The sequence below is a fragment of the Amaranthus tricolor genome, chromosome 13, assembly GCF_026212465.1.
Source record: "Amaranthus tricolor cultivar Red isolate AtriRed21 chromosome 13, ASM2621246v1, whole genome shotgun sequence".
In the NCBI taxonomy this organism is placed as follows: domain Eukaryota; kingdom Viridiplantae; phylum Streptophyta; class Magnoliopsida; order Caryophyllales; family Amaranthaceae; genus Amaranthus; species Amaranthus tricolor.
In genome coordinates this window covers 11,815,303-11,831,045 of record NC_080059.1, presented here as the reverse complement: position 1 = coordinate 11,831,045, position 15,743 = coordinate 11,815,303, and the positions used below count along the sequence as shown (strand labels likewise).

The window sequence follows — 15,743 nt, the reverse complement described above, 5'->3', positions numbered from 1 at the left end:
ATATTTCAAAACTACAACGGCTAGTTTGAGCAAAAAACAAAGAAAAGTAAAAAAAAAATCAAGCATTAGTTCGCTGTTAGCAAAATCGAACACAGTAGACCTGGTAAAACAAGGTCAAAGCTTTGTTCGCTGTTACTAACAGCGAACAGAGCTTTAACAGCGAACAAAGCTTTGACCCTGTTTGACCAGGTTATACCTCTGTTCGCTTTTAGTAACAGCGAACAAACCCTTTGCCTTTTTTGAACCCTCAGCTTTTGTTCGCTGTTAGTAAATGCGAACATATCAAACCTCGAGTATGGAAAAAAAAAGTGCTTATCTTGTGAAATATTTTAGAAACTTGACTATTTGTGACTTTTTTTTATACTTTTTTGCTTATTTAATTCAAATTTTCTTCGTTATAAGAGTATTTGCCCTACCATCTTTGATATTTTCTTTAGTCAATACTACAGGTATTTTTTAAAATTTATGTGATGTTAGTGGCATACTTGGATACCCCTTGTATCTGCCATTAGTTCTGAGCATGCTCAACATGTTCGACCGCACAAGACTCCGAAAAATTAGTAGCCTCAACCGCACAAGACTCCGAACAATAAGTGGTCTCAATATTGAATTACGCAAGAATTTGTCAATTTTTGCTACGCCCCTGATTTGAATTATACTCTTTAGAACGGGTTTACTCCTGCTTTATAGTAAAAAAAAAGTGATTTTTAGTGAATTAATATGTAAAAAATTTTGGTTTTAAAGTCATGAACATCAAATATTCCGCTTTTAAAGCATTAATTTTAATTTATCTTTAAAAAATTTTAACTTTTACAAATTTTCATGTAAATCACAACCTATAATAATCGGTTGAAACCGAACAAAAATAAAAGAAAATGAAAATAGAATGAAAATCCCATTCTTAAAAGTGTTCTCTTTCATCTACAATTTGCCAAAGCATTTCAAGTTTGTCAACAATGGCGTCTTCACAGCAGAAATCACGTTCTTCCTCAAATTAGCTAAGTTCAAATGTTGCAACTGTCATCGTCGATTGAATGCCAAACTTCGTAAGGTTAGGAAGGGTCCAAAAATTATAGAGAAGTTTTATTCTTGCCCTAATTGGCTTGTCAGCTCTTGAAATTCGATTGTTAATCACTTATTTTTAGATTATACTTGATATTTGTTTTTTATTTGAAGGATGAGGATGTTCTTTTTGCAGATGGGATAAAGATTGTATTTTTCCAGAGGAACTAGAATTGCATTTGAACTTGAACGAGACGGAGAAGATGATGCATGATTTGGTTGAAGTGAAGAAAAAACCAGACTATAGATGGATAAAATCCAGATGAAAACACAAGAATACAAGTCTAAAATCAGCAATCTTCAACTTGAACTGATGAAAGCAGGGGTTAGGGAGAAGAACATGTTTTGCTTTCTATAAAATACATCATTGTTAAAGCACCTCATTATCTTGACCTAGAATAGAATATCCTAATCAACTAAAACATAATCTTCATCAGTTGAGCTCAATGCATTCCAATCTATAGATCTACAAGGCTCTTCGAATTTAATGTTATGTTAAGTTTGACTAGATCTACAAGTATATGTTGTGTTGTTTCTTTAATGAGGGAGCATGATAGGTGATCACTTAGTAGTTTAATAATTAATTCATTTAATAACCAAGATTCAATGGTGGTGTCCACATGCAATGCCCAATTTGGGTTTTGTGTTGTCAGAATATTAGTCCTTTCTATTTATTTTAAGAGTCTTATTTGACTTTTTACGGATTTTAAGGAGAGTTAAAAATGGGACCCTAAGGGTAGGAAAGAGAGTGGTATAGGTAATGGAGGGTATAATTGAAAATAGGATAAAGCTACTAAGGGCATAAAAGTCAAAAACCCATATCAAAAATGGAAATGAAACAATTAAAGTGACTTGACCATAAAAAAAATGGGACACATAAGCTGAACAGGAGGGATGACCATAAAAAAAAATGGGACACATAAGCTGAACAGGAGGGAGTATTTTTTTAGCACTCTAGTACGCAATTAATACATGACTTATAAAAATAACTTAACACCACTATGCTTTAAAAATGCAATTAAAGAAGTAAAAGACACAATATACACATATTAATATCAATATGAATTCATTTATAATAGGATAATATAAGAAGTAAAAATGTGACATAAATACAATGCATCAGTCAAACAGTAAAACATATATACGTATGTTAATAAAAAGAATAATATGTGTAAAATCACACGCGTATGATAAATCTATTTCAAAATGGGTTTCGTTAAAAATTTGTTTGGTGAGTTAATTTTTATATAGTTTATTAAAATGAAAAGTCTATTTTAGCCCATTAATTACAACTTTTTTTTTTTTTTAAAATTATTACATGGAGAAAGTTCCTAAATCATTTTGATTCATTGTTTTGTTTTGTTTAAGATGAATAGTGATTGATTTTACTTTACTCCTACCTCAAAGAAGACAATTAGTAGAACTTACACCCTCTCCCTTCAAAACACCGTTTAACTCAAAAGCTTTTAAATATTTAATTTATATACTTTTTTTCTTTTTTTATTTACAATCAAATTTTTTTGGCAGTCTAATGCGTATTCATTGAATGATTTACTAGGGTTAGAAAAGATAAAAATTCCCACTTTGGTGTTTATTAAAAAATATTTTCCAAAATTCAAGTATTCTATTTATCCGATATTTTGACGTCAAATATTTCTAATAAATATTTTAATCCGGATATTTGTATTGAGATCGAATATTTTTGCACACCCTAATTAATGCTAGTCATTTTTCATTATTGATTTGAATATCAATGTACAAGCTTATAGTGATTAATTGATAATGAGAAAACTAAGTTAAAGAAAATCCTTATTACACTTTTCTTTTTCTAGTCTATAATTATGTGCCATTGTAGTCACTATAATACATGTCTAGAATTGTCATATAATTAAATATGAGGTTTTTTCATTGCATCATTGTTACAATGTATTTTTTTAATAGGTTCTTTCAAAAGCAAAACAAAGGATATAATAAAAAAATATGCACCAAAGTAATCCAAGAACTTGATTATTTTTTTTGCTTTGTTTATGACTTAGTTTTTGATATATCATACAAATTATATAATACAATTTTTTTTTCCTATTTCCTATTTTATTTTTATAGAATACTTGAATTTGGAAAAATAATGTGCAATTTCTTAAAAAACCTTCTATTGTTTGAATGATTATTATTTTGTATTTTATAATTTTTTAAGGGATGAAAATAAATAAGCATATTATATTTTTTTTAAAATGAATTAGCAAATGACATAGTTATAGAGAAAAGAGCATCTCTAATTGGTCCGGTTCATTATATATTTTTTCATTATATATTTTAAAAATATTATAAGTAGGCATTAAGAATGATGTAAGTAGACTTTTAAGATATTGAAAGTCGGAATTAAGGATACGATAAGTAAGTATTAAGAATTATGTAAGTAGGCATTAAGAATACGTTAAGTAAACATTAAGCTTTAATGGGCTGAGCTCAAGATACGTCTCTTAAAGAGACGGTCTCTTAAGAGACTAACTGTATAGAAATTATGATTTTGAAATACTTCTAACAAAAACAAAAGTTAGAGGTTTGGAGTCTCAAAACCAAAAAATATAAATAAGTAAATTTATTACCTATAGAACACTTAGTTTGAGAAATATTTTTAAATGAATACTTAATCAGAATTTTTTAATTTCATTGCCTACAGAACACTAGTTTGAGAAATATTTTGTTTTGAGGTCGTCTTTTTAAAAGATAGTCTCTCATAAAAATAGGTGTATACAAAATAGTACTCGTATTAAATGATCAATAGAGTAAAACTTAGTTTTGACGCAAGTAAACAAGAAACGAGAAAGTATGTGGCAGTTGGATTTCAACACCTTCTCGAGGACCCACCCACACAGCACTACTCAGTCGAATAGAGAGTGAAGTTGGATGCTCTTCCGACTCACCGACCGATTCACTGGCTCAGTCCTTCATCTGCTTCTCCATCCCCAATCATTCCTTTCCTTCTGCATTTACATTTCTGATCCTCTCTAATTCCTTCACAAATCCTTTCCATTCTTTTCTTCCAAACTCTAAAACCCTAGAATCGAGATCGTCACTTTTGCTCCCATTCCTGTAACTTAACGTTCTCAGTACTATCAAGATCCGATCCAATTTTAGTATGAGTTCTTACATTTCACTGTGAATTTCATGAATTTTTTTCTCAATTTTGGTCAAATTGTTTGATAATGTTGGTTTTGAAATTTGATTACAGGTTGGCTGTTAGGAATATGACCAAGATTAAGACCAAGATTATTGTGTAAGAATTAAGTTGGCCAAAATGATCAATACTTCACTTGCACTCACTTATCTCTACTTGCTCATTTACATTTTACTTTCATCTGGAGTTATACTGTACAATAAGGTATTATTTCTCTTTCTTCTGAAGCTATCGTACACAATTACTATATCTCTTTAACTTGACATTTCTAAATTTGTATGTCATATGAGCTGCAAACAGTATTTTACTACTCTTTTGAGAGATTTTCCTATTTCTTGTTTGTTTGATATCACTGGCGTAGATTGCCGTACTAATACTATTCATCACTCAAATTGAGCTGCTTTTGTTTTATGCCTGAGCTTATGGCATTTGTTCCATACCATCCACAAGACCCTGTTTTCTACACTACTAGACGTGGGTTACCAATTCCTGATTGGGCAAATTTGGTTAATCGCATTTCTTCCGATGGAAAATGGAGTACCTTATGCACTTTTACATCTAGGATCCAATTTTTATCATTAATACTAACAGGAACTGAGCTTTTATGGTAAGGAAAAGTTTATGTGAGGTAATCCACGCAATTGTGCACTCATCAAATAGGAATCCATTTTCTGAACTGGATTTTGTGCTTTGGTGGGCCTCCAAGTACTCATCAAATAGGAATCTATTTTTTGAATTGAATTTTGTGCTTTGGTGGGTCTCCAAGATCCATTTGATGAACTATGTTGTGTTTGAAAGGGATATTTACCAAATACCAATCGAATGTATGTCATGTTGTTTACGTTGTCGAATCAAGTATGTATTTTTGATATAATCTGTATCTATATTGTGGAGGATTCATCCAAACTTTTGTCCCTTATTTCGTTGGAGCCAAAGATTTATGGTTCTTAGGTTTTGATTTATAATGGATTATATTAAAGTGACTCATTTAATCTTGTAAACTTCTTATTTTTGTGAAGTTGCACATGCTGTTTGCTACCAAGGATTAATCAGAGACAACATCTTTGTTAGTGTAATAGTGTTATCACTGGGTAAAATTGCGACATTCAACCCTCAAACCCCACCCTAGATGGGAGCCCCTTAATGCCATTGGGATGACATAATGTAATGATTTATCAAAGCTTAAACCATCATTGTTAATCATCATTAATCATTCAATATATTAAAGAAAAAAAACCAATTGTCCACGTGTCAGCTTCAGAATAAAACTCTTTCCGCCCATTTTAGTGCTGATGTAGCAAAATGTTCTTGGTCTTAGTTGTAAAGATTTTCTTAAAGACGCGTAAATATTTGCATGTGTGTGATTGTCAATCTATTGCTAATGATTGAAGTTACGTTATATTTAGTGATTGATATTGATTGTAATAATTTTATTTGATGGATCTTGATTTGTCTTGATTCTTGGTTATAAATTGATGATCATTATAATAAATTTATGTCAATGTTCAATTTTAACAAATGGTGCAATACATTCGTTTATCTAGTTATAAGATAATTACTTAACAACTTCCAATGATGGTGTTGTTGGCTTTAGTTCGTGTAATAGAATATACGTGTGTGTATAAACAACCGATGTGGAAATAGTTCTTTTTTATTTGTAGAGGAGCATTGCTTAGGTAACTTCAAATCGGTTTTCTTACTTTTTCTTGAAATTCATTTGCAGTGGGTCCTTTCTCCAAAGTACTTCAATTTTCCATTCCCCATAACACTAACAATGGTTCATATGGGATTTTCTGGACTAGTGGCATTCTTTCTTGTTCGCGTTTTTAAGGTATTTATAAGTATTAAATCCTTTTGCTCTAACAATTTTTTGGTGTTATTAGTTTTCATAGTCATAACTTGTACCATAATTCGAAGCATGGAGTCATTTGTTAGTTCTCTATTACTCTTCGTGCAATGTCTAATGTCTAGTATTTTGTATTCACAATTAAATTGTGTCAAATGTGTACCAACAAGAAAGTTGCACCTGAATTCTATACTTGTATCGACATTGTCTTCATAAGTTTAACCCTTTAAAGCCATAACACATTGCATACCTCATGGTTTTTTTCTTTCTTCCTTCATTTATAAATTATAATCACCTTGGGAGTTGTATGCATACTGCTAATGATAAGGGAATTCGTTAGAAGTTGTTCAATATCTTAATTTTGTTTGGTAGGATTGAAGTGAATGGAGTATTGGAAATAAATAAGACATTCGTATTTTTTTTTTTTTTCTGTAAATATAAATTGTGGAGTGGAATAATGTGATATAAAAGGAAATAAAAATATTTTCTTAATGAGTTGTACTTACTAATTTCCTCCTTCCTATTTCTAGATTGAGTCATTTTTCTCAAAAATGATAATTCTGAGACCCAATAGTCATCTTTATTGCTAATTAATAATTCTTGTTTTAATGTATGATGCTAACTTGGAGTGTGTCTGATGTGGCATCATCTCTTTGCTTTGTTCAACTCTAGTATATGTCTCATGATTCTTTTTTTCCATTCTCCCACTTGGGATGTCTTAGAGTCTCATCCTAGACTGTCATGTCCTCTCCTCCCCACCCCGTGTATAATAAAAAAAACAAGATTTTTAAGGGGATCCCATCTTATTTTCTATGCAGGTTGTATCTCCTGTGAAAATGACATTTGAAATGTGAGTAACATCGTAGAACTATTAATTCTTAAATAGAAGATCCTTTTTTTAAAATCCAAATTCTTACTTTTATCTTTATGGCAGTTACGTGACATGTGTAATTCCCATAAGTGCCTTTTTTGCTTCAAGTCTATGGTAAGCCCTTTCATCTTCGACTTGCCTTATAATTTTTTTTGGTGAACTTGTTGCTTAATAACTTTTCTGTCAATATTTCGTTTGGTTTTTATGTTGAATTGTTAAAAATCATGAAATTTAGTTCATTGTATTCTTTTATTAGACATATATGTTGCACCTTTGGTCATTGATTTATACCACAACCTGAAATGTGTATTGTATTGTAAGAGCTACTGACATGTGGAAGTTAATTGAATGTGAAAACACAAAGATTATTTTTCTGAAGATATTGCAATAGCTCTCTTGGTTCGTCTCCATTACTTGAGTTATTACGCACCCCTATTTACCTCCATTGTGCCTTTTGCTATAAAAGTTGTTCGGCTTCTAATTACTCTTTTAGAATCAAGAGCGAATAGAGTCGTCCATGCTTATTTAATGCTAATCAAACTAAGTTTGATTGTGTTCTTGAAAACTTTTAAATTCAGCAATGTGGTGATTATCTCGCAGTTTAGACGGAGTTGCTGAATCTATCCATCACAAAACCGCCATTCATCTCATCTAAATCATCATCATTCGACATTCATTATCAAACTTTCCATACGCCAACTCCTTCACTCACCATTCATTTGCTATTTTACCACAAAATCCCATAAAGATTTCTTTATTAGATTTTTTTCTAGCCATAACCAAAAATAAAAAAGAACCTTAACCCTAATTTATCATCCACATATTCGAATCCCTAAACCTTTTCTTTTTCTCTCCTAACTCGTCCATCACAAACATCAACCCATAAACAATCTTTGAATCTTATTTTGTTTCTATATTCCAAAAACCCATAAAACCTAATTGACATCATCACAATCGATTATTTCTAAATCTATCTTTGCCTTCATTTCTTTCATCTGACATCTTTTATCCTTCATTCTTCATCCTCTCGAATCTCAAAATCATAAAAAGCTTCCGCTTTTTCTTTCAGAAACTCTAATTTCAGGTTTCGGTAGCCTCTTAGCTCAATCCTAATTCGACTCTGATTAGGGCTCGCCTAAATTTTTATATAGCGACCGTTGATTATGCGAGTCCAATGGATTAGCGAAAGTATTGATGAAACTTGTGGATAAGATCCTCTTTTCAGAAACAACTCTTTGTTAGTTTTATGATTAACATTGTAAGACTGTGTACATCCAACCCTCCCAAACCCCACCCTAGTTGGGAGCCACTTAATGACATTAGGGTAATGGTATGTATGGGGATAAGATGTTCTTTGGTGAGGGAGTCAATAGTTTCTCGATACTTCTACTTTTAGAAGGGCCAAATATGTTTAGGTGTTCACCGCGAAGCCCATTGTTTAAAATGGCTACCTATAGAGGTGATATATATTAGTATGTTGCTTGGAATTGCTTGATATCTAGTTCATTTTCTTGGTCTTCAATCTTATCTCAGTTTTTTTTTTATATATTCTTTTGCTTTGTGTAATTCCAACCAAGAATATTCAAAATTTTCTCTTTTTATTTCATTACAGGTTTGGAAACACTGCTTATTTGCATATCTCTGTGGCGTTCATTCAAATGCTTAAAGCCTTGAGTATGTGCAATGAATACATCAAATGAAAGTTCGTTTACTTGTTTTACTTTTGCCTTTTTTAACTAGATCCTTGTGCAGTGCCCGTGGCTACATTTCTCATGGCTGTTGTGTGTGGCACTGACAAACTAAGGTGTGATGTGTTCTTGAACATGGTGCTGGTCAGTGTTGGAGTTGTCATTTCCTCGTTTGGGGAAATCCATTTTAACATCGTGGGCACACTATACCAGGTCACTGGGATTTTTGCAGAGGCACTTAGGCTGGTCTTGACTCAAGTCCTCCTCCAGAAGAAGGGCTTGAATCTAAATCCCATCACTAGCTTGTATTACATAGCTCCATGCAGGTATGGATTCTGATAGGTTCTTTTTTGGCTGTTTTTGTCTTAAATGTGTCCTAAAGTTAGTTATTGATGTACTTTATCTGGCAGCACTATTTTCTGTTCTTTTAGAATGTCAATTTAACTAGTTGATATTCGCTAGAGATAACTGTAGATTGGAGGTAATTACTTTTGACAAAGGTTCCTATTTGCCAGTAAGATGGATAAGGTTTTTATGGATCTTCTGTGAAGTACCCGTTTATTCTATCTTTATTGGAAAAGGTTTTGACAAGGTCATTTCCTTTATATCAAGTATGGCTGTATACTTCATCTCTTATTGCATTGATTTTGTTTGTAGCTTCACAAAGGCATTTCTAGATCATGTAAACTATTATATTTAAAGAGAAATATGTTTATGGAGCCATACTACTAGCTTATGATCAACTTTGGTTTTCTTGAATTGTTAAGATAGTTGGTCATTTATAATTCATCTTACTATATCATTTTATTTATTTAGTTATTAGATACTTTGCATAAAATGTTTAGTGCTTTCTAGGGCTCTTTAGTTCACTTTGTAATAAGCGTAAATCAAGCTAAGTAGTGCTTAAATGCGCTCAGATGGGACATGGTTGGTGGTTAATGTCATTTTTGGTCAATTTAGAACCATATGGTGTTAATGTGTCAATGTAGCTCAATTTTTTAGCATATATACAGCGTTGTAAGAAATTTTACAGGAGTTTAGCCTTTATCAGAAGGTAATGGTACTCCTCTGTCTTTGCAATGGTCCAATGATACTTCATGTTGGCATTACACGATTTACTTGGTCAATGCTCAGTGAAGACAATGTAATAGGAGTTATGCTTTGTGAGTGTGTACATAATAATGTGTCAGCCTCTGATCATTTTCTCTGTCATTGACTCTCCGCCTGTGATATATATTAAATACAAATTTCCATTTTTTTAACTTCAAAACAGACAAATTTCCGGCATTGAACTTGTATAGCAAAGTAATTTTGTTTCTGTGTGGTTTAGTTACCGAAGGGTTCAGGATGGGTCACAAAAAGTTTTTTTTTTTGTAATTTTTTGTCTAGCTGTTTAAATGGTTGAGACTATTGGCCTTCAAGACCGAACTTGTATTGGCAGTTCTGTTTTTTTCTTAGATTTGCTCATTTAAATTAATGAGACTAGATTTGGCATATGCTAATAATCTAACTCGACCATTCTTTTACAATGCAGCTTTGTGTTTTTGTTTATACCGTGGTATATGCTGGAGCAGCCGCAAACGGATATTTCCCGTATACAGTTTAATTTTTGGATTTTCTTCTCCAATGCGGTTTGTGCTCTGGCCTTGAACTTCTCAATTTTCTTGGTAATTGGTAGAACTGGGGCAGTTACTATCCGTGTTGCTGGTGTGTTAAAAGACTGGATTCTGATAGCTCTTTCAACAGTTATTTTCCCGGAGTCAACCATCACAGGACTCAATATAATTGGCTATGCAGTTGGTACTATTCTTGTTTAACATTGTCTAATGTTATTAGGCAGCTTAAAATGGATCTATTGTTCCCTTCTGTTTCCATTCTCTATAACTTTGTGTTTAATTTTCCTCTTATATTCCACTGTTCGTGATTTTTTTTTGTTTCAACCATGCAGCACTTCTTGGCGTAGTCATGTACAACTATTTGAAGGTAAAAGATGTCCGTTCATCTCAACCAGCAACCCCTGAAAGAATTTCGGATAGAGCAGCAAAGGTTTTGCTTCTTTAATCTTTAATGATTTGGCTTTATTGTCTTGTAATTATTTTCATCTTTTGTGGCCTTCTGTTACATTATGAGCATTTTCTTGGTATATTTGGGCATTTTTCTCTAGCAATAAAATTTTCGGAGTTTTACAATTGAAGAACTCTTTGGTTTTCATGTCATTTGTATTGCTTTTGAATTCACATCCTTATATTTGTAAACAGTTTTTCTTTTACTAAGATCGAGTTTTGTGTTCATTGTTTTGTTAAATTCATTCTATTCCCATCTCAAATTTAATCTACTATATTTTGCGTATTCTTTTGCTGATTTTAGATGTCTTCAACATGAAATGCTTGTTTATAGTTCTTGAAATCGCTGCATTGTTTTAGCTAATAGTCTTATACAACTACTTATCATTACTCCCTCTGTCCCTTTGAGATTGTATTGATAGTGACATATTATGAGGGAAAATGTCACTTATTAGTAGTGTCAATAGTGGCGGACTTTAGTTTCAGACTGTTGTGCGATTCTCCTTCGAAATAAATTTTCTTCATTTTTTTTTGTCAAGTTGGTCGCCCAGTTACCCTTTTTGTAACCACTTTTGTTGATGATATCGTAATTCATAACGTGTTGAATTTCTTATAATTTGTTTGATGCAGGATTGGAAATTTGAAAAGAAGCCATCTGATATTTATGTTCCTAATGATAATGATGGGAAAATTGGTGGAAGCAGTGGAGCAAACAATGTAACTTCCGAAAAGATGGTTGATGAAGAAGCTCCTTTAATATCATCTTCAAGACTGTCTCACATAGGACGTACTCAGGTTTAAATATATGATGCGGGACTCATTAGAATGACGATGATAGTATTCCCCTATGGCCCCACCCCCACTTTGCAGAGAAGATTAGGAGCTATAAAAAGCGGCATACAATATCAAGTTTATTATAGACACCAAGATGCTTCTTTTTTGCTTCCATTTTTTAGGACATAATTGTAGGGCAATTCATTTGTAACAATTCAGGATATCTTGTAGCAATTCATTTGATTGAAACAACTCAAGTTTCTAAAGGCATTGGTGCCTAATATTTCTTCATAGTCTAATAGGTTTGATGAAATGTTCATATTAGATGATCAAAGTTCGTGATTGATCAAGACCTTGATTTCACTTGGTTTTGTGATTTTGGTATTTTAGCTTGAACCAATTATATTTTGTAACATTAAAAAACATTGGTTCAAGCTCAAAGTAGCAAGGTTTTTTGCTTCAAGTTAGGGTAGGTTTGAAAATCTCTACTTGCAAGGGGAGATGAAGTTAATCCTTTCTATAAGAGGTTCTTCTATCACAAGGTTGTAAGGAAATGCGGGCTTAGGATCCATTTTCGAGCACAATAACAAAATGCTAAGTTTATAAACGCTTATTTTAGACGCAAAAACAATAATCTAAAAAAAAAAAGTTTATCAACAATTTAGTTTTAACGGACAAAACTGTTGACATTTAGTCCTACAAATTTTTCATGACTGGAGTGAGTAAAGCAAAAAAAACCTTGCAAGTGTTTCTAAAAACACTTAATGAGGGGAAAATTTTTGGAGGAAGTATGCAATAGGCCTTACCACCCAAAATAAATAGAAGTTTGACACTTTTCTTAATCACTTCATTATTTTTTTAAATAGGCTTTTTTAATTTATACATATACATGTATAAAAAAATATATATTAAAAATACCAATGGTCATTAAATTTTATGCTCTATAATTAGACAATCATTTTTGCTATATTTTAATATACTTATAAAAAATTATTTTTTTGAACTCTACATAAATTAGAATTCAGAAAATGATAAAAAGAAAAAAAAAATTGTTTTCTTATTGATATGTAAACTTTTTATGTTAAAAATTTCCACACAAAAACATGACGTGAATGTTTAGAGAGATTGACGAGAAGAGAGAAAATTTGAAATAAATAAGCAAAAAAATATATAAAAAGTCGTATAATAGGCTTTTTTTGAAAATATTTCCCAAAATAAGCACTTTTTTTCCATAGCACAGGTTCGGGGAACAAAGAAGCTTGGTCAAAAAGTTAAAAGATTTTGACCAAGTTTCTTTGTTCGCTGTTTTTAACAGCGAACAATTATAACGCTAAAATTTTAATTGCTATTTTTTTGGGTTCCAAGCTAATTTGTAGGCTTTTAATTATTAACTTCCTTATTTTATTTCCTAAAAATTTGGAGTGATTTAAAATGCCTAGTTATTTTAATTAAAATCTAAAATTAATTTTCCTATTTTATTTCCTAAAAGTTGGAAAAGTTGATAATAATAGATTAAGGATGATTTTATTCAATTATAAAAAGTTGATAACCGTAACTTTTTAATAATTAAAGCCTAAAAGTTTTAAATTTTTAATTGCTACGTATTTTTTTATTAAAACCTAAAAATTAATTTTCCTATTTTATTAATGGGATTAGAGGTGATTTTATTCAATTATAGAAAGTTGATAACTATAAAGTAGGGAGGTTAATAATTAAAAGTTTATAAATTAGTCTTGTAAAATTGACGACCCAAAAAAATAGCAAGTAAAATTAGAGTTGTAATTGTTTGCTATTAGTAACAACGAACAAAAGAGCTCGGTCAAAATCTTTGTTCGCTGTTACTAACAGCGAACAAAGACTTTGACTTTTTTGATCAAGCTTTCTTGTCTCCAAACCTTTGCTATGGGAAAAAAAATGCTTAGTTTGAAAAATATTTTCAAAAGTTGTATGGGACTTTTTAATATTTTTTTCTTATTTGTTTCAGATTTTCCGAGAAGAGATAAGTAAAAAGCGCCGAAAAGCCTAAAAAGAAAAAAAAAAAAAAAAAACTGCCCCTTTTGCTCCCCAAATCATGATACCCCGATTCTTCGTCACCAAGAGAAAACGAAGAACTCAGAAAACGAAGAAAAAGAATAGTTCCATTGATTTCGAAGCTGTCGTTGTTGTTCAGTGACTCGCATCAAGCAGGTTTTCTCTAATCTTTCTTATTTTCTATCTAGATTTCAATCTATGGTATTCAATGTGTAAAATTGTTAGATAAATAGCTTTCATTGCCTACAAAATACACACCATTTTGCGAAAAACTTAATTGGATTGTAAGTTTGGAATAAAATATAATTTTTAGATATGAACCTCACATGAAAATCGAAAAGGAAAGACGGAGGAGAGCTGTGAAGAAGAATGAATGGTGGAAGAAGCCATAGATAACAGTTCTTTAATAGCCACGAGTGTTTTCAATCGCGTAGTGTTGGTGCTGCCCACTTTACTGCCTTTTCATGGTGTCTTTATAGCTTTAAGCTTTTGTTTTGTCAGTATAGGTGTTTGCATTGCTAGCTTTGCCTATTTTGTTTAGGTTTTTTAACTTGGTGCTTTGAGAATTCTACACACCAAGACAGCATTCTGGCAGCCACCAAATATCCCTATAGTCCACAAAACTACGCCTACCAACGTTAGTAATGTTCCTTTAAATTTTTATAGTGTTTTGAGTCAAGTTTAACATACATAAACCAGGTTTAGGATGAAGTTTATGTAAACCTCTTGTTTAGTTGAGGTTAGTAATTATAAGTTTTGATTTAATTGGTAAGTTTTTGTTCTATATTAAGAAAATGTAAAGTTCTTTCACCCTAGCTAAATATATTTGACATTTCTATGCAACTTCAATTAGTGTTTTAACTTCAATTTGCTTGAATTATTAATGATTTTTTTATTTGTTTAGTCATTTGCTGATTTTAAAGTGACATGCTTATGCAAATGAGATATCAACGGAAAATGCATTATCTGTATCGGTGGTTGAAGCTTGACAAGTTCATCACAAACTTTTAAATTTTCGTTAACTTTTTAGCTTTTGTATCCCCTCCCTTTATCTTTTAATTTTTGGATATCAAATATTGTATGGATTTGATTTTGATCATCTATGTATTTACTTTGACAAGTTATCTTTTGATTTAGTTTTTGTCAAGTCAAAAATAAGTACAACAACAACTAAAAGGTTGGTTTTAAAGTATACCCATCTCATACATACTTATCCATGTCCCCCTTATTCCTTTATCTCTTTGTTTTTAATCAGTATTTCTTTTACCATTTTTTAGCCACATCTAACTTGTTACCTAACAAGACTTAGCTACACACTCTTAGGTCCTTTCATCCCTACTTATTCGACCCCTGTCTTACCGCTTATTCTTGTCGTTAGGTAGTGATTAAGGAGTACTATTTGTTTGATGTGTGGACCCTAGTCAAGGACCTAGGAAAACATAGTCACTTGCCCTTGTTATCCTCTTCAACCTAACCCATGCGTCACCCAAACTCTCATCATCCTCTTGTACAAAGGATGTAATCTTCTTTCTCCAATTTTGGGTTTAAACCACCAGATAGATAGCTCAAGGAAAGCCTTTTTGACGTTGTCCCATGTAGTGAGGGACTCGAGCTCTAAGCCCTTATATCAATCCTTGGCATCTCCTACTAAGCCCTTATATTAGTGCAAGCCGGTATTAGGTTGCATCCCTCTAAAATTTCTCAAAGTGCTTAAGAGGACACTCATTCTTGAGACCATTAAATGCTTCTACTTTCAACATTGTTATGTAGTGCTAGTGAATTTGGTAGTTAGTATTGGTTGTGGGCTGCAAAATTCCTCTTCGAGGTTCATAACCTTTGGGTGTCCAAAATTGACCAAAGAGAGATGGATAGGCCATCTCTTCTTCCTCTACTCTTTCTACCTCTTCCTTTTCAACCTCATTCAAATCTGATGATTTAACATGGTTGTTCTCAAAGTACTCATTGGCTAATTTTACTTGTCGGTTGTACACCTCTCAGTCATTGGGACCATGGATACCAAATCTTGAGTTTTTTTATCACTCATACACTTATGCACCAAAACACCAAGCAAAGGATTAGCAATGACAATAATAGTTAATTAGTTACTTACAAGTAATAACAAATGAACAAGGCCGGCTTAAAATAAACTCTAGGACTATGGTACCATCTCGGTGTCATTTTGATCATGCTTTTCTGTGGTCGTTATCTGAGGGTCCACAAATCAAACCAA

General features: G+C 32.0%; 1 protein-coding gene across 1 annotated transcript; it reads left to right on the top strand.

The window, feature by feature from the left end:
- Positions 1–3,872: 3,872 nt before the first annotated feature.
- On the top strand, positions 3,873–11,765 carry LOC130798019 (probable sugar phosphate/phosphate translocator At1g48230). The gene is made up of 10 exons (XM_057660845.1): positions 3,873–4,199; positions 4,295–4,444; positions 5,964–6,071; positions 6,905–6,936; positions 7,021–7,071; positions 8,570–8,631; positions 8,710–8,971; positions 10,180–10,445; positions 10,594–10,691; positions 11,339–11,765. The coding sequence occupies exons 2-10, from the start codon at positions 4,361–4,363 to the stop codon at positions 11,507–11,509; spliced, it is 1,134 nt and encodes a 377-aa protein (XP_057516828.1). The 5' UTR covers positions 3,873–4,199; positions 4,295–4,360; the 3' UTR covers positions 11,510–11,765.
- The last annotated feature ends 3,978 nt before the right edge of the window (positions 11,766–15,743 follow it).

Excerpts from the sequence above, each read along its gene's own strand:
- LOC130798019 (XM_057660845.1), top strand. The coding sequence starts at position 4,361 with ATGATCAATACTTCACTTGCACTCACTTATCTCTACTTGCTCATTTAC. Across the intron at positions 8,972-10,179 it reads TATTACATAGCTCCATGCAG|CTTTGTGTTTTTGTTTATAC; the intron begins GTATGGATTCTG and ends TTTACAATGCAG. Across the intron at positions 10,446-10,593 it reads TATAATTGGCTATGCAGTTG|CACTTCTTGGCGTAGTCATG; the intron begins GTACTATTCTTG and ends TCAACCATGCAG.